The sequence below is a fragment of the Oncorhynchus gorbuscha genome, linkage group LG15, assembly GCF_021184085.1.
Source record: "Oncorhynchus gorbuscha isolate QuinsamMale2020 ecotype Even-year linkage group LG15, OgorEven_v1.0, whole genome shotgun sequence".
Classification (NCBI taxonomy): Eukaryota; Metazoa; Chordata; class Actinopteri; order Salmoniformes; family Salmonidae; genus Oncorhynchus; species Oncorhynchus gorbuscha.
The window spans coordinates 5,882,819-5,909,814 of record NC_060187.1 but is presented as its reverse complement, the minus strand read 5'-3'; the positions used below and the strand labels follow the sequence as shown (position 1 = coordinate 5,909,814).

Below are 26,996 nucleotides of genomic sequence, written 5' to 3'. Positions count from 1 at the left end.
TTTTCACTTACTGTGTTGTCTCATGACTTAACAAGATGGGAAAACTCACTTGACAGAAACTGCAGGAGCTCCAGACCAGAGAAGAAGTGACTGTTTCTAACCTGGGCTCCTATCAAGAGGAGGAGGAGCTGCAGCAGAGAGAAGAGGCAGAGAAGAGGATGATGATGATGAAGAAGAAGATGTCTGAGCAGGTATGTATGTATGTATGTATGTATGTATGTATGTATGTATGTATGTATGTATGTATGTATGTATGTATGTATGTATGGTTGTATGTATGTATGTATGTATGTATGTATGTATGTATGTATGTATGTATGTATGTATGTATGTATGTATGTATGTATGTATGTATGTATGTATGTATGTATGTATGTATGTATGTATGTATGTATGTATGTATGTCATCACCAGCTGAGATGTCAGTATGTGGTCCATTAAGACATGTTGCTATGAAATCAGAACAATCGACACAAAGCTTTAAACTAAAAATCCATGTCGGTACTGGCCTTTTTTCCATCTCTGTCCGTCTCCTTCAGAAGCGTGAGTGGAACAAACGGTTTAAAGAGATCCAGAACAGGCACGTGTTGGAGAGAGACGAGGTAAGACGCACGTCTGTGCGTGTGTCGGGGGTTGGGTTGAAGAGCGGACACTAAAGTATTCTCCCCCTGACCTCCGCAGCTTCAGAGTGAGAATGATAGGTTGCAGCTGGCCCTGTCTGTAGAACACAGGTCGGACCGACACAGGCTAGAACAACAGGTCGCTACCCTGTCTGCCAGGGTCCAACAGAAAGACCGGCTCATCAGGTCTCAGGAGGATAAGGTGTGATCATCAGCTACCAAACACTATGCTGTTGCTGTTGATGCTGTCCATCTATAATCACGGCGGTACGTTAAGTCGTCGTCTTGGTCGAGAGCGTTTTTAATCAGGGTTGTAATTGCCATCTGTATTACAGATCAACAAGATGCCTAGAAGACCAGTGACAGGTAAAAACACAGGCCTATTTATTCTACACTTTGTTATTGTATTCAAGAAACTGTGTTCTAGAGAGGCAGCTCTTGGGGAACTGTGGGGGGGTCCGGGGGGGTTGACCCTGGATGCTTCTGTGTGTCGCTCTAAATGGGAGTCTGTTGGATGACTGGTGTGGTGTAGTTGGATGACTGGTGTGGTGTAGTTGGATGACTGGTGTGGTGTAGTTGGATGACTGGTGTGGTGTAGTTGTTGGATGACTGGTGTGGTGTAGTTGGATGACTGGTGTGGTGTAGTTGGATGACTGGTGTGGTGTAGTTGGATGACTGGTGTGGTGTAGTTGGATGACTGGTGTAGTTATTGGATGACTGGTGTGGTGTAGTTGGATGACTGGTGTGGTGTAGTTGTTGGATGACTGGTGTGGTGTAGTTATTGGATGACTGGTGTGGTGTAGTTGGATGACTGGTGTGGTGTAGTTATTGGATGACTGGTGTGGTGTAGTTGGATGACTGGTGTGGTGTAGTTATTGGATGACTGGTGTGATGTAGTTGGATGACTGGTGTGGTGTAGTTGGATGACTGGTGTGGTGTAGTTATTGGATGACTGGTGTGATGTAGTTGGATGACTGGTGTGATGTAGTTGGATGACTGGTGTGGTGTAGTTGGATGACTGGTGTGATGTAGTTGGATGACTGGTGTAGTTGTTGGATGACTGGTGTGGTGTAGTTGGATGACTGATGTGGTGTAGTTATTGGATGACTGGTGTGATGTAGTTGGATGACTGGTGTGATGTAGTTGGATGACTGGTGTGGTGTAGTTGGATGACTGGTGTAGTTGTTGGATGACTGGTGTGGTGTAGTTGGATGACTGGTGTGGTGTAGTTATTGGATGACTGGTGTGATGTAGTTGGATGACTGGTGTGATGTAGTTGGATGACTGGTGTGGTGTAGTTGGATGACTGGTGTGATGTAGTTGGATGACTGGTGTAGTTGTTGGATGACTGGTGTGGTGTAGTTGGATGACTGATGTGGTGTAGTTATTGGATGACTGGTGTGATGTAGTTGGATGACTGGTGTGATGTAGTTGGATGACTGGTGTGGTGTAGTTGGATGACTGGTGTAGTGTAGTTGTTGGATGACTGGTGTGATGTAGTTGGATGACTGGTGTGGTGTAGTTGTTGGATGACTGGTGTGATGTAGTTGGATGACTGGTGTGGTGTAGTTGGATGACTGGTGTGGTGTAGTTGGATGACTGGTGTGGTGTAGTTGTTGGATGACTGGTGTGGTGTAGTTGGATGACTGGTGTGGTGTAGTTGGATGACTGGTGTGGTGTAGTTGGATGACTGGTGTGGTGTAGTTGGATGACTGGTGTGGTGTAGTTGGATGACTGGTGTGGTGTAGTTGGATGACTGGTGTGGTGTAGTTGGATGACTGGTGTGGTGTAGTTGGATGACTGGTGTGATGTAGTTGTTGGATGACTGGTGTGGTATAGTTGTTGGATGACTGGTGTGGTGTAGTTGTTGGGATATATACTATGTTCTATTTTAATGTGATGGTTTTCTGTCAGATACTCCCATCAAACAAACGTTCCAACACTCCATGGAGGAGGAGGAAGAAGAAGAGGAGGAGGAGGAGGAAGAAGAAGAGGAAGAAAGTATGGATGAATCATGTATCTTTTGTTAGCTTTCTTTTTATAGAATAATACAGTCAACATCCTTTCGATATCTCCTAGATCTGGAGGACTCTGGTGAGACCAGGAGTAGACTGTTGGAGTCCCTCCGGAGGAACCCCGCCTTGGTGAAGGAGTTCAGACCCATACTAGAGGAAACCCTGGAGGAGAGGCTGGAGAAGATGGGTCTCAGAAAGGTACATGTATTGAATCAATCACTCAGTCAATTAAATCAGCAGTTGTCTTCGGAAATTATTCAGACCCTTTTGACTTTTCCACATTTTGTTACATTACAACCTTATTCTAAAATGGATTAAATAGTCCCCCCCCCCTCATCAATTGTGGCCAAAAGTTTTGAGAATGACACAAATATTCATTTTCACAAAGTCTGTTGCCTCAATTTGTATGATGGCAATTTGCATATACTCCAGAATGTTATGTAGAGTGATCAGATGAATTGCATTTAATTGCAAAGTCCCTCTTTACCATGCAAATGAACTGAATCCCCCAAAAAACATTTGTATTGCATTTCAGCCCTGCCACAAAAGGACCAGCTGACATCATGTCAGCGATTCTCTCGTTAGCACAGGTGTGAGTGTTGACGAGGACAAGGCTGGAAATCACTCTGTCATGCTGATTGAGTTCAAATAAGTGACTAGAAGCATCAAACAGAGGGTGGTGCTTGGAATCATTGTTCTTCCTCTGTCAACCATGGTTACCTGCAAGGAAACACATGCCGTCATCATTGCTTTGCACAAGAAGGGCTTCACAGGCAAGGATATTGCTGCCAGTAAGATTGCACCTAAATCAACCATATATCGGATCATCAAGAACTTCAAGGAGAGCGGTTCAATTGTTGTGAAAAGGCTTCAGGGCGCCCAACAAAGTCCAGGAAGCGCCAGGACCGTCTCCTAAAGTTGATTCAGCTGTGGGATCGGGGCACCACCAGTACAGAGCTTGCTCAGGAATGGCAGCAAGCAGGTGTGAGTGCATCTGCACGCACAGTGAGGTGAAGACTTTTGGATGACAGACTGATATTCAGCAAAAGGGTACAGGGATTGGACTGCTGAGGACTTGGGTAAAGTCATTTTCTCTGATGAATCCCCTTTCCGATTGTTTGGGGCATCTGGAAAAAAGCTAGTCCGGACAAGGTGAGCGCTATCATCAGTCCTGTGTCATTCCAACAGTAAAGCATCCATTCATGTGTGGGGTTGCTTCTCAGTCAAGGGTGTGGGCTCATTCACAATTGTGCCTAAGAACACAGCCATGAATAAAGAATGGTACCAACACATCCTCCGAGAGCAACTTCTCCCAACCATCCAGGAACAGATTGGTGACGAACAATGCCTTTTCCAGCATGATGGAGGTCCTTTCCATGAGGCAAAAGTGATAACTAATTGGCTTGGGGAATAAAACATTTATATTTTGGGTCCATGGAAACTCCCCAGACCTTAATCCCATTGAGAACGTGTGGTCAATCCAGAGATGTTCAATCGGGTTCAAGTCCAGGTTTTATCTGGGCTACTCAAGGACATTCAGAGACTTGTCCCGAAGCCACTCCTAAGTTTATCTTGGCTGTGTGCTTAGGGTGTTTCTCCTGTTGGAAAGTGAACCTTCATCCCAGTTTGAGGTCCTGAGCTTTCTGGAGCAGGTTTTCATCAAGGATCTCTCTGTACTTTGCTCTGTTCATCTTTCCCTCGATCCTAACTAGTCTCTTGGAAACCCTGCCTATTGAAAAACATTCCCACAGCATGATGCCGCCACCACCATGCTTCACCATAGATCGTGCCAGGTTTCCTCCAGACGTGACGCTTGGCATTCAGGCGAAAGAGTTAAATATTGGTTTCATCAGACCAGAGGATCTTGTTTCTCGTGGTTTGAGAGTCCTTTAGGTGCCATTTTGGCAAACTCCAAGCAGGCTGTCATGTGGCTTTTTTAGAGGAGTGGCTTCCATCTGGCCACTCTACCATAAAGGCCTGATTGGAGTGCTGCAGAGATGGTTGTCCTTCTGGAAGGTTCTCCTATCTCCACAGAGGAACTTTGGAGCTCTGTCAGGGTGACCATCAGGTTTTTGGTCACCTTCCTGACCAAGGCCCTTCTCACCCGATTGCTCAGTTTGGCCGGGCGGCCAGCTCTAGGAAGAGTCTTAGTGATTCCAAACTTCTTCCATTTAAGAATGATTGAGGCCACTGTGTTCTTGGGGACCTTCAATGCTGCAGATATTTTTAATTGGTACCCTTCCCCAGATCTGTGCCTCAACATAATCCTATCTCGGAGCTCTACGGACAATTCCTTTGACCTCATGGTTTGGTTTTTGCTCTGAAATGCACTGTCAACTGTGGGACCTTTATATAGACAGGTGTGTGCCTTTCCAAATGTCCAATCAATTAAATTTACCACAGGTGGACTCCAAGTTGTAGAAACATCTCAAGGATGATCAATGGAAACAGGATGCACCTGAGATCAATTTCGAGTTTCATCACAAAGGGTCTGAATACTTATGTAAATAGTATTTCAGTTTTTTTATTTAGACAACAAAAACTGTTTTCACTTTGTCATTATGGGGTGTTGTGTGTAGATTGAGAATTTTTAAAAATGGATTCCATTTTAGAATAAGGCTGTATTGTAAACAAAATGTTGGAAAAAGTCAAGGGTTCGGAATGCGCTGTATATAGAGTGTTCTCTCAGTGTTCTAGAATGTAGTGAAATATACATGTCTAAATGTCATTTTTATTTAGCCTATTGTCATCACGAATTACATACAATCAATCATTAGATTGTTCTCTACAATATTATAACCTAAGTATGCTTTTACTGAACAGTGTTGATTAAATACGTTTGTTAGTTTAGACCGCGGAGCTCTTGGTTGTATTTCTGTAACCGATGTGAAATGGCTAGCTAGTTAGCGGGGGTACGCGCTATAATAGCGTTTCAATCGGTAACGTCCCTTCGCTCCGAGACCTTGAAGTAGTTGTTCCCCTTGCTCTGCAAAGGGCCGTGGCTTTTGTGGAGCGATGGGTAACGATGCTTCGCGGGTGTCAGTTTTTGATGTGTGCAGGTTCGAGCCCAGGTCGGGGCGAGGAGAGAGGACGGAAGCTATACTGTTTACATCTCCCTCATATTTCCTCACTGGGAGGTGGTAACAGGTGTTTCTGCACTTTGGACCAATCAAAATCAACTTGATACCGCCGCCATTTTTCTTCTGTAGATCTCCGTTTTTTTCTCTCACTAAACCTGGTCAGTCAACGTTGAGGGGCCGTTTCTATGGTGATTTAAAGGGAAAGACTCAGAAGTACATCATATTTTTTTTTTTATGTCAGAGGGAGGATTTGAAATTAATTTTGAAATTAATTTTATATATATATATATATATATAGGCTCAATTTTGTTTTGTGTTTCGCTGATTTCGTTTAGAAAAAAAGCCCATGTTAATCGCACACCAACCTGCAGCTACTAGCTAGCTTGTGAGTTTTGACTTTCAAAGTTAACGCCATTCTGCCCGCAGTGACAGCGTTCTGTTGAGCAGCGACCACTGTTGACGTTCCAGTCACTCTAATCATGTTACATTCTCAAGAGGTAGATTGTCTGTAACCTTTGAACCGTATATGGTAGAGACATATGGGGTGAACTAATGTTTTTCCGATTTAATTCTCTATTGAATGAACATATTTCATTAACATTTAACGAAATAATAATTCTATGTGTGAACATCCTACATGCAAGGAAATACACATTCAAGACAGTCCTCTTTTTTAAAATGTTTAAATTATTTATTTTTTTACCTTTATTTAACTAGGCAAGTCAGTTTAAGAACAAATTCTTATTTTCAATGACGGCCTAGGAACAGTGGGTTAACTGCCTTGTTCAGGGGCAGAACGACAGATCTGTACCCTTGTCAGCTCGGGGATTTGAACTTGCAACCTTTCGGTTACTAGTCCAACACTCTATCTGAAGTAGAAATCTGTAATTTTATTATAATCCCTTATGTAACATTCCAGGGAACCAAGGGTATATCCAAGAAGACCTTTAAGAGCCTGAGCATGTTGGTATCTGGTCAGCGACATCAGATGTCCAGACAGAAAGCAGACCTCCTGGAGCTCAGGGAGAGCCTGGCCAGAGAGCTGACGCGCAGAGTGCACGCCCTGCAGAGGAGCCAGGGGATCACCGTACCTAATTTACCCAGACAGGTTACCATACCCAGTACCACCCCTCAGTCCCACAGTAAGAACCAACACCAAGCTCTGTATTGTACCTAACCCTCAGGTCCAAGAACCATGTAACACAGCCTCACCTCCACTGGGATGTGCTTCTCAGTCTCTACATTCTCACATATACACTCCTGCTCTTAGTACAAAGGTTGGGCTCAATTATATTTCAATTTACTCAATTCAGGAAGTAAACTGAAATCCCCCAGATCTGCTTAGCACACTATCACGTTTGTCTTCAGAGAAGAGAAGTCCTAGCCGGGAGAAGAGTCCAAAAAGCAGACAGACACCAGTGAAGGTGAAGGCCTCCTTGAGGAAAAAGAAGGCTCCACAATCTCAACAGACACCAAGCACTCATAGAAAAAAGAACAGGTATGAAATACCCCACTGCCATGCCCACAGTATCTACTGAAATACCCCACTGCCATGCCCACAGTATCTACTGAAATACCCCACTGCCATGCCCACAGTATCTACTGAAATACCCAACTGCCATGCCCACAGTATCTACTGAAATACCCCACTGCCATGCCCACAGTATCTACTGAAATACCCCACTGCCATGTTTACAGTATCTACTGAAATACCCCACTGCCATGTTTACAGTATCTACTGAAATACCCCACTGCCATGCCCACAGTATCTACTGAAATACCCCACTGCCATGCCCACAGTATCTACTGAAATACCCCACTGCCATGCCCACAGTATCTACTGAAATACCCCACTGCCATGCCCACAGTATCTACTGAAATACCCCACTGCCATGCCCACAGTATCTACTGAAATACCCCACTGCCATGTTTACAGTATCTACTGAAATACCCCACTGCCATGTTTACAGTATCTACTGAAATACCCCACTGCCATGTTTACAGTATCTACTGAAATACCCCACTGCCATGTTTACAGTATCTACTGAAATACCCCACTGCCATGCCCACAGTATCTACTGAAATACCCCACTGCCATGCCCACAGTATCTACTGAAATACCCCACTGCCATGCCCACAGTATCTACTGAAATACCCCACTGCCATGCCCACAGTATCTACTGAAATACCCAACTGCCATGCCCACAGTATCTACTGAAATACCCCACTGCCATGCCCACAGTATCTACTGAAATACCCCACTGCCATGTTTACAGTATCTACTGAAATACCCCACTGCCATGTTTACAGTATCTACTGAAATACCCCACTGCCATGCCCACAGTATCTACTGAAATACCCCACTGCCATGCCCACAGTATCTACTGAAATACCCCACTGCCATGCCCACAGTATCTACTGAAATACCCCACTGCCATGCCCACAGTATCTACTGAAATACCCCACTGCCATGCCCACAGTATCTACTGAAATACCCCACTGCCATGTTTACAGTATCTACTGAAATACCCCACTGCCATGTTTACAGTATCTACTGAAATACCCCACTGCCATGTTTACAGTATCTACTGAAATACCCCACTGCCATGTTTACAGTATCTACTGAAATACCCCACTGCCATGCCCACAGTATCTACTGAAATACCCCACTGCCATGCCCACAGTATCTACTGAAATACCCCACTGCCATGCCCACAGTATCTACTGAAATACCCCACTGCCATGCCCACAGTATCTACTGAAATACCCCACTGCCATGTTTACAGTATCTACTGAAATACCCCACTGCCATGCCCACAGTATCTACTGAAATACCCCACTGCCATGTTTACAGTATCTACTGAAATACCCCACTGCCATGTTTACAGTATCTACTGAAATACCCCACTGCCATGCCCACAGTATCTACTGAAATACCCCACTGCCATGTTTACAGTATCTACTGAAATACCCCACTGCCATGTTTACAGTATCTACTGAAATACCCCACTGCCATGCCCACAGTATCTACTGAAATACCCCACTGCCATGCCCACAGTATCTACTGAAATACCCCACTGCCATGCCCACAGTATCTACTGAAATACCCCACTGCCATGCCCACAGTATCTACTGAAATACCCCACTGCCATGCCCACAGTATCTACTGAAATACCCCACTGCCATGCCCACAGTATCTACTGAAATACCCCACTGCCATGCCCACAGTATCTACTGAAATACCCCACTGCCATGCCCACAGTATCTACTGAAATACCCCACTGCCATGCCCACAGTATCTACTGAAATACCCCACTGCCATGCCCACAGTATCTACTGAAATACCCCACTGCCATGTTTACAGTATCTACTGAAATACCCCACTGCCATGCCCACAGTATCTACTGAAATACCCCACTGCCATGTTTACAGTATCTACTGAAATACCCCACTGCCATGTTTACAGTATCTACTGAAATACCCCACTGCCATGCCCACAGTATCTACTGAAATACCCCACTGCCATGTTTACAGTATCTACTGAAATACCCCACTGCCATGTTTACAGTATCTACTGAAATACCCCACTCCCATGTTTACAGTATCTACTGAAATACCCCACTGCCATGCCCACAGTATCTACTGAAATACCCCACTGCCATGCCCACAGTATCTACTGAAATACCCCACTGCCATGCCCACAATATCTACTGAAATACCCCACTGCCATGCCCACAGTATCTACTGAAATACCCCACTGCCATGTTTACAGTATCTACTGAAATACCCCACTGCCATGTTTACAGTATCTACTGAAATACCCCACTGCCATGCCCACAGTATCTACTGAAATACCCCACTGCCATGTTTACAGTATCTACTGAAATACCCCACTCCCATGTTTACAGTATCTACTGAAATACCCCACTGCCATGTTTACAGTATCTACTGAAATACCCCACTGCCATGTTTACAGTATCTACTGAAATACCCCACTCCCATGTTTACAGTATCTACTGAAATACCCCACTGCCATGCCCACAGTATCTACTGAAATACCCCACTGCCATGCCCACAGTATCTACTGAAATACCCCACTGCCATGCCCACAGTATCTACTGAAATACCCCACTGCCATGCCCACAGTATCTACTGAAATACCCCACTGCCATGCCCACAGTATCTACTGAAATACCCCACTGCCATGTTTACAGCATCTACTGAAATACCCCACTGCCATGTTTACAGTATCTACTGAAATATCCCACTGCCATGTTTACAGTATCTACTGAAATATCCCACTCTTCTCCTGTACTGTTTTGTACTGTACTTTACTGTCCTCTCCTTTCCTGTCCTCTCCTTTCCTGTCCTCTCCTCTCCTGTCCTCTCCTGTCCTCCCCTTTCCTGTCCTCTCCCCTCCTGTCCTCCCCTTTCCTGTCCTTTCCTGTCCTCTCCTTTCCTGTCTTCCCCTTTCCTGTCCTCCCCTTTCCTGTCCTCTCCTTTCCTGTCCTCCCCTTTCCCCTCCTTTCCTGTCCTTTCCTGTCCTCTCCTTTCCTGTCCTCCCCTTTCCTGTCCCCTCCTGTCCTTTCCTGTCCTCTCCTTTCCTGTCCTTTCCTGTCCTCTCCTTTCCTGTCCTCCCCTTTCCTGTCCTTTCCTCTCCTGTCCTTTCCTGTCCCCTCCTCCCCTTTCCTGTCCTCTCCTTTCCTGTCCTCCCCTTTCCTGTCCTCTCCTTTCCTGTCCTCCCCTTTCCTGTCCTTTCCTGTCCTCTCCTTTCCTGTCCTCTCCTTTCCTGTCCTTTCCTGTCCTTTCCTGTCCTCTCCTTTCCTGTCCTCCCCTTTCCTGTCCTCTCCTGTCCTCTCCTTTCCTGTCCTCTACTTTCCTGTCCTCTACTTTCCTATCCTCTCCTGTCCTCTCCTTTCCTCTCCTCTCCTTTCCTGTCCTCTCCTGTCCTCTCCTCTCCTGTCCTCTCCTGTCCTCTCCTTTCCTCTCCTTTCCTGTCCTCTCCTTTCCTGTCCTCTCCTGTCCTCTCCTTTCCTGTCCTCTCCTGTCCTCTCCTTTCCTGTCCTCTCCTTTCCTGTCCTCTCCTGTCCTCTCCTTTCCTCTCCTCTCCTTTCCTGTCCTCTCCTGTCCTCTCTTTTCCTGTCCTCTCTTTTCCTGTCCTCTCCTTTCCTCTCCTCTCCTTTCCTGTCCTCTCCTGTCCTCTCTTTTCCTGTCCTTTCTTTTCCTGTCCTCTCCTTTCCTCTCCTTTCCTCTCCTTTCCTGTCCTCTCCTGTCCTCTCTTTTCCTGTCCTCTCCTGTCCTCTCCTGTCCTCTCTTTTCCTGTCCTCTCTTTTCCTGTCCTCTCCTTTCCTATCCTCTCCTGCCCTCTCCTTTCCTCTCCTCTCCTTTCCTATCCTCTCCTGCCCTCTCCTTTCCTCTCCTCTCCTTTCCTGTCCTCTCCTCTCCTTTCCTGTCCTCTCCTGTCCTCTCTTTTCCTGTCCTCTCCTGTCCTCTCCTGCCCTCTCCTTTCCTCTCCTCTCCTTTCCTGTCCTCCCCTTTCCTGTCCTTTCCTGTCCTCTCCTTTCCTGTCCTCTCCTTTCCTGTCCTTTCCTGTCCTCTCCTTTCCTGTCCTCCCCTTTCCTGTCCTCTCCTGTCCTCTCCTTTCCTGTCCTCTACTTTCCTGTCCTCTACTTTCCTATCCTCTCCTGTCCTCTCCTTTCCTCTCCTCTCCTTTCCTGTCCTGTCCTGTCCTCTCCTTTCCTGTCCTCTCCTGTCCTCTCCTTTCCTGTCCTCTCCTGTCCTCTCCTTTCCTCTCCTTTCCTGTCCTCTCCTTTCCTGTCCTCTCCTGTCCTCTCCTTTCCTGTCCTCTCCTGTCCTGTCCTCTCCTGTCCTCTCCTTTCCTGTCCTCTCCTGTCCCTTTCTCCTTTTTCTGTCTCTCTGTCCTTTCCTGTCCTCTCTTTTCCTGTCCTCTCCTTTCCTGTCCTCTCCTGTCCTCTCCTGTCCTCTCCTGTCCTCTCTTTTCCTGTCCTCTCCTTTCCTATCCTCTCCTGCCCTCTCCTTTCCTCTGCTCTCCTTTCCTATCCTCTCCTGCCCTCTCCTTTCCTCTCCTCTCCTTTCCTGTCCTCTCCTGTCCTCTCTTTTCCTGTCCTCTCCTGTCCTCTCCTGTCCTCTCTTTTCCTGTCCTCTCCTTTCCTATCCTCTCCTGCCCTCTCCTTTCCTCTCCTCTCCTTTCCTATCCTCTCCTGCCCTCTCCTTTCCTCTCCTTTCCTGTCCTCTCCTCTCCTTTCCTGTCCTCTCCTGTCCTCTCTTTTCCTGTCCTCTCCTGTCCTCTCCTGTCCTCTCTTTTCCTGTCCTCTCCTGTCCTCTCCTGCCCTCTCCTTTCCTCTCCTCTCCTTTCCTATCCTCTCCTGCCCTCTCCTTTCCTCTCCTTTCCTATCCTCTCCTGCCCTCTCCTTTCCTCTCCTCTCCTTTCCTATCCTCTCCTGCCCTCTCCTTTCCTCTCCTTTCCTCTCCTGTCTCTCTCTCTTTCCTGTCCTCTCCTGTCCTCTCTTTTCCTGTCCTCTCCTGTCCTCTCCTTCCTTCCCTGTCCTCTCCTGTCCTCTCCTGCCCTCTCCTTTCCTCTCCTCTCCTTTCCTATCCTCTCCTGCCCTCTCCTTTCCTCTCCTTTCCTATCCTCTCCTGCCCTCTCCTTTCCTCTCCTTTCCTATCCTCTCCTGCCCTCTCCTTTCCCCTCCTCTCCTTTCCTGTCCTCTCCTCTCCTTTCCTGTGCTTTTCTGTCCTCTACGTTCCTGTCCTCTCCTGTCCTTTCCTTTTCTGTCCTCTACGTTCCTGTCCTCTCCTTTCCTATCCTCTCCTGCCCTCTCCTTTCCTGTCCTCTACTCTCCTGTCCTCTCCTTTCCTGTCCTCTCCTTTCCTGTCCTTACCTGTCCTCTCTTTTCCTGTCCTCTCCTGTCCTCTCTTTTCCTGTCCTCTCCTGTCTTCTCCTGTCCTCTACTTTCCTGTCCTCTACTTTCCTATCCTCTCCTGTCCTCTCCTTTCCTCTCCTCTCCTTTCCTGTCCTCTCCTTTCCTGTCCTCTCCTGTCCTCTCCTTTCCTGTCCTCTCCTGTCCTCCCCTTTCCTGTCCTCTCCTGTCCTCTCTTTTCCTGTCCTCTCCTGTCCTCTCCTGTCCTCTACTTTCCTGTCCTCTACTTTCCTATCCTCTCCTGTCCTCTCCTTTCCTCTCCTCTCCTTTCCTGTCCTCTCCTGCCCTCTCCTTTCCTGTCCTCTCCTGTCCTCTCCTTTCCTGTCCTCTCCTGTCCTCTCCTTTCCTGTCCTCTCCTGTCCTCTCCTTTCCTGTCCTTTCCTGTCCTCTCCTTTCCTGTCCTCTCCTGGCCTCTCCTTTCCTGTCCTCTCCTGTCCTCTCCTTTCCTGTCCTCTTCTGTCCTCTCTTTTCCTGTCCTCTCCTTTCCTATCCTCTCCTGCCCTCTCTTTTCCTGTCCTCTCCTTTCCTATCCTCTCCTGTCCTCTCCTTTCCTCTGCTCTCCTTTCCTATCCTCTCCTGTCCTCTCCTGTCCTCTCCTTTCCTCTCCTTTCCTGTCCTCTCTTTTCCTGTCCTCTCCTGTCCTCTCCTTTCCTGTCCTCTCCTGTCCTCTCTTTTCCTGTCCTCTCTTTTCCTGTCCTCTCCTGTCCTCTCCTTTCCTGTCCTCTCCTGTCCTCTCTTTTCCTGTCCTCTCCTTTCCTATCCTCTCCTGTCCTCTCCTTTCCTCTGCTCTCCTTTCCTATCCTCTCCTGCCCTCTCCTTTCCTCTCCTCTCCTTTCCTGTCCTCTCTTTTCCTGTCCTCTCCTGTCCTCTCCTTTCCTGTCCTCTCCTGTCCTCTCTTTTCCTGTCCTCTCCTTTCCTGTCCTCTCCTGTCCTCTCCTGTCCTCTCTTTTCCTGTCCTCTCCTGTCCTCTCCTGTCCTCTCTTTTCCTGTCCTCTCCTGTCCTCTCTTTTCCTGTCCTCTCCTTTCCTGTCCTCTCCTGTCATGTACTGTATTGTACTTACTTTAACCTCCCGAGGAGCCTAACCTAATATGCATTTCTCTTTCAGCACCTCTCCCTAGCTTGGGATTTGTTTTGTAAGAATGTGTTTTGAATAGGTTTCATTTTTATAATTGTGTCTGTTTAATGTTTAATGTAAAAAATAAAAAAAAGTTTTAAAAATGTAAATAAAATAAAATATATATATATTTCCCACCCCTCTTTAAATGTTTCCCACCCCTCAGAAACATGTCTTTCTCTTTCACCACCCCTCCCTTCAGTTCTGAGGATGAGACGTCAGGAGAAGACATTCCTTCTGTCACCAGCCCTGGCAGTAGGTCTGGTGTCTCTGTCTCCAGCCCTGGCAGTAGGTCTGGCCCCTCTGTGAGGGTGGTGCGGTCTGGATCCTGCTCAAGGCAGAAGTACCCCATGTCTGGTTCTACCCAGGGAGAGGACTGGTCTGGGACAGACACAGAGCTCTCAGAAGGGCCTACAAGTCTAACAACCCACCGTGGAGCACAAAATCAGACTGGTTTGTTTATTTGGATCTATTTTAGCCCACGATAAGGGCCAATCTTCAATGAATCCAAAAACGTATCATCTCACTATGTAAACCTTACAGTTCTACAAATTGTATTGTCATTGCATTGCTATACAGTAAGTTTTCATCTTGCCCAGGGCTCTAATAATGAGTATTGAAGAAGTATCAGGATTATTTCAGCTGGGTCCCTTGTTTTGTGTTGTCTGGGTCTGTAGTTAAAACCCTGACCAGAAGCTTGGAGAGACAGTTGAGTTCTCCAATGAACAAGCCAGTCGGAGGAACCAGAGTGGTGATGCCACCAGTAGCAGCCAAGGTCTTACCCAAACCCAAACCCAGGACAGCGTTAAAACCCCTACAGGTAAGAAATACAGCTCCTTCAGAAAGGATTTGCACTCTCTTGACTTTTTCCACCTTTTGTTGTGTTAACAGTCTGAATTTCAAAATGGACACATTTGTATTTTTTGTCACTGACCAAAACCCCATAATGTCAAAGTAGAACTATGTTTTTTTGTTGTTTTTTTATGTTTACAAATTAAACATTGAAAAACTGAAATGTCTTGAGTCAATAATTATTCAAACCCTTTGTTATGGCAAGCCCACATACTGTAGTTCAGGAGTCATAATATGCTTAACAAGTCACATAATAATTTACATGGATTCACTCTGTGTGCAATAATAGTGTTTAACATGATTTTTGAGTAACTACCTCATCTCTGTACCCCCCACACATACAATTATTCAAACACAGATTCAAACAGCAGGGAGGTTTTCCAACGCCTTGCAAAATACACATATTGGTAGATGGGTAAACAAAACAAAACAGACATTGAATAACCCTTTGAACATGGTGAAGTTATTCATTACACTTTGGATGGTGTATCAATACACCCAGTCACTACAAAGATACAGGCGTCCTTCCTAACTCAGTTGCCGGAGAGGAAGGAAACTACTCAAGGATTTCACCACGAGGCCAATAGTGACTTTAAAAACAATTACAGAGAAAAGAAGGAAGCCTGTACAGAATACAAATATTCCAAAACCTGCATCGTGTTTGCAACAAGGCACTAAAGTAATACTGAACCAACTGCGGAGCCTCCGGGGGGGCATGCAGAGGCCAAATTGAGCTCTAACAATGTGGAGGGCTCCGTATAGCTCCGCGTTGACATGATTGGTTGACGGTAGGTGGGGGGCGGTACATCCTGTATAAACACAAACTCACTTCCTTGAGAACTTCCTTCCTACAGCTCTACGCTGCTCCGCAAAGTACAAGAAGTATGAATGCCCTGACGTCTGCAGAGGCCGTTTCACCGTAAATGCTGTACGGCAAATGCAGACGTCGGATTGGCAATGCAGCACCACCTTTTACCCAGAAAGCCTGACAGCTCTAGATTGCTACCAAAGGTGCTTCTACAAAGTATTGACTCGTGTGTGTGTGTGTGTGTGTGTGTGTGAATACTTATGTGAATTTGATATTTCTGTATTTCATTTTCAATACATTTGCTAACATTTCTAAAAACATGTTTTCACTTTGTCATTATGGGTTAGTGTGTGTAGATGGGTGAATTTAAAAAAAGCATTTAATACATTTTAAAATTAAAATAACACAACAAAATGTAGAATAAGTCAAGGGGTATGAATACTTTCTGAAGGCTCCGTATATAACACTTAAGGATGTAGATATAATTATTTTATAATTTGTTGTAAGCATGTATAAGCCTTTATAATGTCTCTTGATGTATCAATATACTTTTATTTGTATATTTCCTCTCTCAATACTTCTATAGCATAGAGCTGTTTCTGTTTCTTTGTGTGATACCTACACGAGTGATTCAATATTCATACATGTTCCATTTTGTCCCAGTTATCGGACGAAGAAAGCGACCTAGAACTGTCTTCCATCGAGGAGCTCCTGTCCTTGCCGGTAGGGGGCCAGTCTCAGTCCCTAGGGGGGCGAGGGAGCACCGAGGTGGGCCTGGGAGGAACCTCAGGAACCAGCGTGTGGAGCTCCTCAACCAGCAGAGCAGGAGGGCTTTAATGCACTTTTCCTGTTTTTGCTATGTATCCTTTATTTATCCAGATGAGTGCCTTTTTCAATGTGCGTATGTGATATATGATTTACTCTCTTCCAAGTGTTAAAACAATTAGCAGAAGATGCATTCCAACGTGAAGAGGAGCTGGCGTGTAAATACCAGTTATAAAACAATAACAGAATAAAATAACCTTTCGGTTTTATTCCATTTTCCAGAATCAAGCTATACTCAGCAAAAATATAAACGCAACATGTTAAAGGGTTGGTCCAATGTTTCATGAGCTGAAATAAAAGATTACAGAAATGTTCCATATGCGCAATAAAAAGCATATTTCTCCCCCCAAAAAATGTATTGGAAAAAGTTGGAAAAAGGTGCATGTTGCGTTAATATTTTTGTTCCGTGTGTATATATATATAGCGACTTTCTTGGTCGGACTCAAACTATGTTGGGACTTTGAATGTGGTAATGACTTGCTTTTTTTTATAATCAGGAGATATAGTGCCTTCAGAAAGTTATGGCCTAAATAAGTTCAGGAGTAAAGATGTGCTTAACAAGTCACAGAATACGTTGCATGAACAATGTGTGCAATAATAGTGTTTAACACGATGCGGGTTTTGGAATATTTGTATTCTGTACAGGCTTCCTTCTTTTCTATGTAATTGTTTTAAAGTCATCGTTGACCTCGTGGTGAAATCCTGGAGCAGTTTCCTTCCTCTCCGCCAACTGAGTTAGGAATGACGCCTGTATCTTTGTGGTGACTGAGTGTATTGATACACCATCCAGAGTATAATTCACAACTTCACCATGCTCAAAAGGATATTCAATGTCTGCATTTTCATTTTATTTTTTACCCATCTACTAATAGGTGCTCTTCTTTGCGAGGCATTGGAAAACCTCCCTGGTCTTTGTGGTTGAATCTGTGTTTGAAATTCCCTGCTCGACTGAGGGACCTTACAGATAATTGTATGTGTGGTGTACAGAGATGAGGTAGTCGTTAAAAAATCATGTTCAACGCTATTATTGCAGACAGTGAGTCCATGCAACTTATTATGTGACTTGTTAAGCACATTTTTACTCCAGAACCTATTTAGGCCATAACAAAGGGGTTGAAAACTTATTGACAGTTTGAGCTCTTCATTTTTTAATGAATCTGTAAAAACATCTAAAAACATAATTCCACTTTGACAATATGGGGCGGTGTGTGTGTGTGTGTGTGTGTGTGTGTGTGTGTGTGTGTGTGTGTGTGTGTGTGTGTGTGTGTGTGTGTGTGTGTGTGTGTGTGTGTGTGTGTGTGTGTGTGTGTGTGTGTGTGTGTGTGTGTGTGTGTGTGTGTGTGTGTGTGGGCCAGTAACACAAAATATCAATTTAATCCATTTTCATTGCAAGTGGTGAATACTTCCTGCCACTGTAGGGATTTAGTACTGTATGTCGTTTTGTTTTTAATGATTTAATACTGTGTTGTTTTGTTTTTAATGATTTAGTACTGTATGTCGTTTTGTTTTTCATGATTTTGATATAGCTACTGTTAATATATATATTTTTATTTTCTCATTTGAAAGGAAATTACCAATATTCATATTTATAACATATTTCCCACTATTTCCACTATGAATAAATAATGAATAAATAATTAAATATTTCTACAATTCGATGTGTGAAGAAATTGATTGTTCATTAACCTTTTTTTAAATATATTTTATGCTGCGTTTTGAAAACAAAAAAAAAACAAACATGAAGTTCTGGAAATGTGATTCTTTTAATATAGATGCTTTAGAAAATTACAATATTGTCCCCTTAAATGCAGAATAACAAAAACACAGAAATATAAGAGAGCTCCAAGTACAAAAATAATGAATCAAACCTGAATAACTACTTCCTTCAAAGTTACCCTCTATAGCAACCCTCTATAGCAACCCTCTATAGCAACCCTCTATAGCAACCCTCTATAGCAACCCTCTATAGCAACCCTCTATAGCAACCCTCTATAGCAACCCTCTATAGCAACCCTCTATAGCAACCCTCTATAGCAACCCTCTATAGCAACCCTCTATAGCAACCCTCTATGAAACCTCTATAGCAACCCTCTATGAAACCTCTATAGCAACCCTCGATGAAACCTCTATAGCAACCCTCGATGAAACCTCTATAGCAACCCTCTATGAAACCTCTATAGCAACCCTCGATGAAACCTCTATAGCAACCCTCTATGAAACCTCTATAGCAACCCTCTATGAAACCTCTATAGCAACCCTCTATAGCAACCCTCTATAGCAACCCTCGATGAAACCTCTATAGCAACCCTCGATGAAACCTCTATAGCAACCCTCTATGAAACCTCTATAGCAACCCTCTATAGCAACCCTCTATGAAACCTCTATAGCAACCCTCTATAGCAACCCTCTATAGCAACCCTCGATGAAACCTCTATAGCAACCCTCGATGAAACCTCTATAGCAACCCTCGATGAAACCTCTATAGCAACCCTCGATGAAACCTCTATAGCAACCCTCTATAGCAACCCTCTATAGCAACCCTCGATGAAACCTCTATAGCAACCCTCTATGAAACCTCTATAGCAACCCTCGATGAAACCTCTATAGCAACCCTCGATGAAACCTCTATAGCAACCCTCTATGAAACCTCTATAGCAACCCTCTATGAAACCTCTATAGCAACCCTCGATGAAACCTCTATAGCAACCCTCGATGAAACCTCTATAGCAACCCTCTATGAAATCTCTATAGCAACCCTCTATGAAACCTCTATAGCAACCCTCTATGAAACCTCTATAGCAACCCTCTATGAAACCTCTATAGCAACCCTCTATAGCAACCCCCTATGAAACCTCTATAGCAACCCTCGATGAAACCTCTATAGCAACCCTCTATGAAACCTCTATAGCAACCCTCTATAGCAACCCTCTATAGCAACCCTCTATGAAACCTCTATAGCAACCCTCTATGAAACCTCTATAGCAACCCTCTATGAAACCTCTATAGCAACCCTCTATGAAACCTCTATAGCAACCCTCGATGAAACCTCTATAGCAACCCTCGATGAAACCTCTATAGCAACCCTCGATGAAACCTCTATAGCAACCCTCTATGAAACCTCTATAGCAACCCTCTATGAAACCTCTATAGCAACCCTCGATGAAACCTCTATAGCAACCCTCGATGAAACCTCTATAGCAACCCTCTATGAAATCTCTATAGCAACCCTCTATGAAACCTCTATAGCAACCCTCTATGAAACCTCTATAGCAACCCTCTATGAAACCTCTATAGCAACCCTCTATAGCAACCCCCTATGAAACCTCTATAGCAACCCTCTATGAAACCTCTATAGCAACCCTCTATGAAACCTCTATAGCAACCCTCTATGAAACCTCTATAGCAACCCTCTATGAAACCTCTATAGCAACCCTCTATGAAACCTCTATAGCAACCCTCGATGAAACCTCTATAGCAACCCTCTATGAAACCTCTATAGCAACCCTCTATGAAACCTCTATAGCAACCCTCTATGAAACCTCTATAGCAACCCTCTATGAAACCTCTATAGCAACCCTCTATGAAACCTCTATAGCAACCCTCGATGAAACCTCTATAGCAACCCTCTATGAAACCTCTATAGCAACCCTCGATGAAACCTCTATAGCAACCCTCGATGAAACCTCTATAGCAACCCTCGATGAAACCTCTATAGCAACCCTCTATGAAACCTCTATAGCAACCCTCGATGAAACCTCTATAGCAACCCTCTATGAAACCTCTATAGCAACCCTCTATGAAACCTCTATAGCAACCCTCGATGAAACCTCTATAGCAACCCTCTATGAAACCTCTATAGCAACCCTCGATGAAACCTCTATAGCAACCCTCTATGAAACCTCTATAGCAACCCTCTATGAAACCTCTATAGCAACCCTCGATGAAACCTCTATAGCAACCCTCGATGAAACCTCTATAGCAACCCTCGATGAAACCTCTATAGCAACCCTCGATGAAACCTCTATAGCAACCCTCTATGAAACCTCTATAGCAACCCTCTATGAAACCTCTATAGCAACCCTCTATGAAACCTCTATAGCAACCCTCGATGAAATCTCTATAGCAACCCTCGATGAAACCTCTATAGCAACCCTCGATGAAACCTCTATAGCAACCCTCTATGAAACCTCTATAGCAACCCTCGATGAAACCCTCGATGAAACTCTATAGCAACCCTCTATGAAACCTCTATAGCAACCCTCGATGAAACCTCTATAGCAACCCTCTATGAAACCTCTATAGCAACCCTCTATGAAACCTCTATAGCAACCCTCTATGAAACCTCTATAGCAACCCTCGATGAAACCTTTATAGCAACCCTCTATGAAACCTCTATAGCAACCCTCGATGAAACCTCTATAGCAACCCTCTATGAAACCTCTATAGCAACCCTCTATGAAACCTCTATAGCAACCCTCGATGAAACCTCTATAGCAACCCTCTATGAAACCTCTATAGCAACCCTCTATGAAACCTCTATAGCAACCCTCTATGAAACCTCTATAGCAACCCTCGATGAAACCTCTATAGCAACCCTCTATGAAACCTCTATAGCAACCCCTATGAAACCTCTATAGCAACCTCTATAGCAACCCTCTATGAAACCTCTATAGCAACCCTCTATGAAACCTCTATAGCAACCCTCTATGAAACCTCTATAGCAACCCTCGATGAAACCTCTATAGCAACCCTCGATGAAACCTCTATAGCAACCCTCTATGAAACCTCTATAGCAACCCTCTATGAAACCTTTATAGCAACCCTCGATGAAACCTCTATAGCAACCCTCTATGAAACCTCTATAGCAACCCCCTATGAAACCTCTATAGCAACCCTCTATGAAACCTCCATTGCAACCCTCTATGAAACCTCTATAGCAACCCTCTATGAAACCTCTATAGCAACCCCTATGAAACCTCTATAGCAACCCTCGATGAAACCTCTATAGCAACCCTCTATGAAACCTCTATAGCAACCCTCTATGAAACCTCTATAGCAACCCTCTATGAAACCTTTATAGCAACCCTCGATGAAACCTCTATAGCAACCCTCTATGAAACCTCTATAGCAACCCTCTATGAAACCTCTATAGCAACCCTCTATGAAACCTCTATAGCAACCCCCTATGAAACCTCTATAGCAACCCTCTATGAAACCTCCATTGCAACCCTCTATGAAACCTCTATAGCAACCCTCTATGAAACCTCTATAGCAACCCCCTATGAAACCTCTATAGCAACCCTCGATGAAACCTCTATAGCAACCCTCTATGAAACCTCTATAGCAACCCTCTATGAAACCTCTATAGCAACCCTCTATGAAACCTTTATAGCAACCCTCGATGAAACCTCTATAGCAACCCTCTATGAAACCTCTATAGCAACCCTCGATGAAACCTCTATAGCAACCCTCGATGAAACCTCCATTGCAACCCTCTATGAAACCTCTATAGCAACCATCTATGAAACCTCTATAGCAACCCTCTGTGAAACCTCTATAGCAACCCTCGATGAAACCTCTATAGCAACCCTCTATGAAACCTCTATTGCAACCCTCTATAGCAACCCTCTATGAAACCTCTATAGCAACCCTCTATGAAACCTCTATAGCAACCCTCTATGAAATCTTCTAAGCCCTTCAGAGCTACATGAGATTGGCATCGATACATTAAAACAGTTTTGCTTCGTTTCAGAGAACCTCTAAAACCTAACGGTACATAATATTATATTCTTCACACATATTGCTGGTTGGATTGTCTCCCATCCATACTCTGGGCTCTGAAAGAATCGTCATAGGCCGTTCTGGGTCTGGTGTTAGCTTTGTAAACTGTTGTGTGTTGGGAAGCAGGCTTGTAGGCCATCCCATAACTGAGGTAGAAAGAAAACAAAATGGATTCTATTTGTGATTAAGAATAACACGGGAATATTCAGGAATTACTTGAAAGTTTGGTCACACTCTTAACTTTAATGTATAAGCCGTGTATGAGGCATGTGTTTCATGATTTGAAAGTTCTTTTTATGTTTTTTTTCTTCTTCTTGAGAATGATGTCATTTTATGGAGGGAATGTTTCTCTGACTCGTGATCTGGTGGAGAAAAATGTAACTTACTTTGGTCTCTTCTCCTCTGGAACCATCCCCCGACAGGCCATACACATCATAACCCCTCCCACAACCAGCACGGCTCCGCCTATCCACCCCACAAAGAGGGCGGAGCCAAAGGTGTACCTGAGAAACCAAGGAGATACATTGACACGTTTAAAAAAAAATACAAATTGCCATCATCACCTTATAATTGATACCAACTTATGTACCAAGTCTTTGCCACCCAAATACCACACTCTTCCCTACATAGTGTACTACTTTTGACCAGGGCCCACATATTCATTTTATACCACTTGTTCATGTCCACTAATAGACACTGGTCAATAGTTGTACACTATATATGGAATAAGGTGCCATTTGGGACACAACAAAAGTGAATTCTTCTCATGTTGCAGTTAAAGGGCCAATACAGTTTTTTTTTTTTACTTGATTTTGCCATTTGTTTTGATGATATTTCCACACTATGAGGTTGAAAATAACCCCCCAAAAATTCTGTAAGAGCTGTTTGAAAAATAATGCCTGGAATTTTTGGCCCAGATCATGACATCACAATCTGATCAGATTTTTTTTTGACCAATGACCAGTCATCTTTTATTTGCATATGTATCCTCCTACTTTAAAGGGGTAAGCTGGGTAGGCTCTAGAGTCCAGACGATCCTATCCACCAATCAGGGCTGTGTACGTAAATATATTTACATTTGTATTGACACGCCCACAAGATTAGACCGAGCGTTTTCAATTACACAAATGATACAAAAATATATTTGGAGTTACTCTATTTAAAAAATGATAATAAACACACACACTGATTTATTAGACTACAGTGACAATTAAAACAATGAATAAAAGAGGGCTTTAATGTACCTGGGAGTGAGAGAGCCTCCCATTCCTCCTAATCCTCCCCCCAGTACTCCTCCTCCTCCATATTCACCACCTGCATAGGTGGTGAACCGGAAGCTGCTAACGATTAGGTTGGCAAAGACCGACACTCCAGCAATGCCACAAACACCTAAGGAGGATGGAAATTACATTGGCATTTTCAGATCACACAAATGTGTCTTTTTGGCTTTAAACCCAAATTTGAATCAGAAAGATTTTGCTTGCCAGTTATGAACATCAATACCAAAACATCACCAAAACATTATCACAACATCACCTCACCTCCGAGCAGAAACATGACCCCGGAGGTCAACGTCATGGTAGCCTTGACGCTGTCCTCCATTTTCCCCATCTTCAGACACTTGAGGGCAAAGATGGCGACCAGACACCCGATGGCTCCCAGGACCATCCCAACTATCATCAGGGCCCGCACAGCTTGGAGCATAGCTAAAACACACAGTCAGATAGACTAGTCTACAGGTCAAACCAAAACATTCAGTCAGATCTACTTGTCTTTATTTGGTACTTAGGTGACCTGTTATTGTGTGTATCCTATAAGTACTGCTTTCCTTTGTTGTGTGTGTGTGGGGGACAGGGTCTACTAAGCTAACATTTGGAATTGTTTTAAGAAGGTCAAACCATGGCTCATTTAGCTCTTTTAGGACCCCTGTGCGTCCCCTGTAGGTCCCCCCTGTAGGTCTCAATTTATAAAAATATATAATTTTCTGATAAAATATAGAATATGGCCTTTACTGCTATAGCCCATAGAAATGTATGAAATAACACATTCATGAATTGCAAAAAAGACATTCAAAAAATAAATCACAAGGAATAAAGTTTGGAAGTGTCTGTCCTATATCTAGGAGATATAAAAAAAAGTTTTGTTTTGTTTGGAAACATATTTAACCCACATTACTTTTGCGGAAAACTACTTCCATAAAAATGTTTTAACCGGTAACGGATTACCTTCAGACAAGTCCCATGACGTTGACCTCCGGGGTCATGTTTCTGCTCGGAGGTGAGGTGATGTTGTGGTAATGTTTTGGTGATGTTTTGGTGTCATGGGACACTTGCGGGGACTGTAGAACACCATCGTGTTCGTGAGAGTCTCTTCTTTCCAAATCGTTCGGACGCCATTGAAATTTTCGTGAGAAGACCGGGTTTCAAGACGTCTCGTGACAAACAGAGCTGTAGCTCTGCCACAGTCCACTGCAGTTGTGAGAAGACCCGAGTTTCAGGATGTCTCGTGACAAACGGAGCTGTAGCTCTGCCACAGTCCACTGCAGATGTGAGAAGACCCGAGTTTCAGGACGTCTCGTGATAAATTAGATGAGGAAGAAATACATCGACGAATGTGGTGGATTAAAACGCAGCCCGTGCTTAAACAAATATCTCTGGTGCGTCTATCAACTCTAGGGTATTTTTTATTTAGAGATTGAACTGATCTAGTAAAGTTGTTTAAATCAACACAACTAGATTTTGTGAAACAAAAACAAATATCTCTAGTGCGTCTATCAAAACTAAATTTTGTGAGAAAAACAAACAAATTTGACCTTTTATTGTCCATGGCCTTTTCATCATGGCCTCTATTCTTTAAAATGAACCACCTTACTAAACTATATTTTGTTTAGCAGGAAGATAATCTCCCTTCCTGTTTTTAACAAGCACTGTTAAAGATCAAACACTGCTGAAGAAACTAGATTAGAAATGCTCAAAATGGTTTGTTTCAAAGTCAAGTGAAAGAAACAAATGTTTGTTTTATTCCATTAATGAATGTGTATTTATATAAAGAAATGTAGTATATTGTTTTGACAGAGACACACCTTTGAGATGTACTCGACATATAAAACTTAATCAAGACACAACTGAGAAATAATGGTTCTGTAAACCCCAAATGGCTGTGGCAGCAGATATCAAAAACTGGCCCGATGCAACCAGCATAAAGCCGATAAATTATCTTTGTGGCGGCCATTTTAGGTTCCTTTTTTGTTCGATGTCAAACCCCTCCTTGTCTTCATGATGTAAATGAAGTCATGAAATGGCTGTCTATCCTCTGGTTCTTATCACTATGTACTCTTGAACAGGGAACGAACCTTATCAGGTGTTTGCAAATCATTTTCATGAGTTGTTGTCACAGTTTCGGGCAACGGTTGTACTTTCAGCAAGAGTTTCCACGCTTACGTAACTAACGAAGGGTGTGCCTCCATTACCTTATTTTCATATGTGGTTCTCGGGGAACAAAATTCAAACTATTTAGCCATTTCCCAATCACTACAAACACTACAATATTAACCTACTTCTTATTTATGATCCTGAGTCTATCCCCACAGTGGTGTGACTCTTACTGATCCATCAATATTACCATCTATTCATACATCGTGTAAATTAACCTAGCATAAACTAATATCCTACTTTCCTGGCTTTTTTTTGTGTGTGTAATAAAATGGACATTTGTCCAACTTACTATAGTCAGTTGCCTTCAATGAACTATTGAACTGGATCCATAGTAACTGAGTAAACTAAACTATCACAGTAAATCACGTATTACATGTTGAGACAAAGATCTTGTGTCATGTCAACTTGTTGCTCTGGTCACTACTGTGTAGAGGAGAGGCTGGCGCAACTGTACGAGGACAATGGCGGTCGTCCGTACCTGGTTAACCCAGGAAGTAAGGTTGGTAATGGTGAATGTTTTTTTTATTTAAATAAGGAAAACTCCAGCACGTCAGTGATCTTGATGCCAACCATTTAATGGATCTAATTCTCCAATGTTTTGGTTTCAGTCAAACTTTAATCAGAATATTTGGCATAGTGTTTATTTATTTAACCTTTATTTAACTAGGCAAGTCAGTTAAGAACAAATTCTTATTTTCAATGGCAACCTAGGAACAGTGGGTTAACTGCCTGTTCAGGGGCAGAACGATAGATTTGCACCTTGTCAGCTCAGGGGTTTGAACTTGCAACCTTCTGGTTACTAGTCCAACGCTCTAACCACTAGGCTACCCTGCCGTACCTGGTAGCCCCAGGATGGTGAAGTAGGGTCGGCACTCTGTGAATCCGGAGCTCTGCCGGACACAGGATCTCCAGAGTCCTGAGTAGGAGAAGATGGCGGTCACAGGGTTGTCGTACAGGTCCTCCGTTGCCCACTGGTCCATCCCAGTGGCGGCTATAATCCCACCCACCCCCAGCAGGCTCAGCACAAAGCCCATCACCTGGCACAGGGTCGCCGCCATGATGCAGATGCCTCTCTCTCTCTCTCTCTCTCTCTCTCTGTCTCGGTGGGAAACCAACTCCTACCTCTCTGTCTCTCTGGTGAAGCTAACGTTCAACGCTATCACAACTTCTTCTTTCTTCTCTCGGTAGGCAAAAATAACAAAAAGCAAACAAAAAATCGGAACTTTATCTACTACAGAGTCTCTCAGCTTCTGATTGTTTCTAATGCCACAGTGCCAACACTGAGACTGGGCTTTTTTTTGACTCGCTGTGTTTCAAGTGAATCTGATACTGGCAGGCTTGACCTCATGAAAGACTGTTACATCTGTCCTTCTGTGTTTGCCCACTGCTGCCAAGTCATCGCCTACGTCCCGAATGCCACCCTATTCCCTTATATGGTGCACTTCATTTGACCATGATCTCTGGGCAAAAGTAGTTCACTATATAGCAAATAGGGTGGCATTCGGGACGTACCCCTTACAGTTGG

The 26,996-nt window shown here is 44.0% G+C and overlaps 2 protein-coding genes and 1 long non-coding RNA gene across 6 annotated transcripts in view; 1 reads left to right on the top strand and 2 right to left on the bottom strand.

Moving 5' to 3' along the window:
- The window catches only part of dzip1l (DAZ interacting zinc finger protein 1-like), a 1,064,069-nt gene extending 1,046,982 nt beyond the window's left edge, over window positions 1–17,087 (top strand). For 2 of the 3 annotated variants that reach the window (XM_046299974.1, XM_046299973.1), the window contains exons 7-17: window positions 57–191; window positions 540–602; window positions 682–822; window positions 956–986; window positions 2,535–2,621; window positions 2,700–2,833; window positions 6,635–6,857; window positions 7,084–7,213; window positions 13,974–14,224; window positions 14,449–14,591; window positions 16,095–17,087. In XM_046299974.1, coding sequence (XP_046155930.1) covers window positions 57–191; window positions 540–602; window positions 682–822; window positions 956–986; window positions 2,535–2,621; window positions 2,700–2,833; window positions 6,635–6,857; window positions 7,084–7,213; window positions 13,974–14,224; window positions 14,449–14,591; window positions 16,095–16,268 — 1,512 coding nt within the window. In that variant the 3' untranslated portion in view covers window positions 16,269–17,087. Of the gene's footprint in view, window positions 1–56; window positions 192–539; window positions 603–681; window positions 823–955; window positions 987–2,534; window positions 2,622–2,699; window positions 2,834–6,634; window positions 6,993–7,083; window positions 7,220–13,973; window positions 14,225–14,448; window positions 14,592–16,094 lie in introns of those variants that run through there. The other variant, XR_006832006.1, reaches the window with a different exon arrangement.
- Window positions 9–26,832, bottom strand: LOC123996555 (claudin-18-like). 2 transcript variants are annotated; one of them, XR_006832008.1, is made up of 6 exons: window positions 26,310–26,830; window positions 23,579–23,743; window positions 23,282–23,426; window positions 22,424–22,540; window positions 21,894–22,183; window positions 20,299–20,443 (listed from the first exon to the last, which is right to left on the bottom strand). XR_006832008.1 is itself a non-coding variant. In XM_046299988.1 (5 exons), exons 1-5 carry the CDS (start codon window positions 26,527–26,529, stop codon window positions 113–115), a joined length of 663 nt encoding a protein of 220 aa, XP_046155944.1. In that variant the 5' UTR covers window positions 26,530–26,832; the 3' UTR covers window positions 9–112. The 2 variants fall into 2 exon arrangements, 1 of the variants encoding a protein (XP_046155944.1); XM_046299988.1 differs by lacking the exons at window positions 20,299–20,443; window positions 21,894–22,183 and adding an exon at window positions 9–128 and having other exon boundaries at window positions 26,310–26,832.
- Window positions 20,299–21,418, bottom strand: LOC123996558. The gene is made up of 2 exons (XR_006832009.1): window positions 21,222–21,418; window positions 20,299–20,456 (listed from the first exon to the last, which is right to left on the bottom strand). It is a non-coding gene; the product is annotated as an uncharacterized LOC123996558 (long non-coding RNA).
- Window positions 26,833–26,996: the final 164 nt, after the last annotated feature.

Bases quoted from the DNA above. Each gene is read 5' to 3' on its own strand.
- LOC123996555 (XM_046299988.1), bottom strand. From the start codon at position 26,529: ATGGCGGCGACCCTGTGCCAGGTGATGGGCTTTGTGCTGAGCCTGCTG. The intron at 23,744-26,309 runs GTACGGCAGGGT...TGTGTGTTTTAG, and splicing joins CACCATCCTGGGGCTACCAG to CTATGCTCCAAGCTGTGCGG. The intron at 23,427-23,578 runs GTGAGGTGATGT...CATCCTCCTTAG, and splicing joins GGTCATGTTTCTGCTCGGAG to GTGTTTGTGGCATTGCTGGA.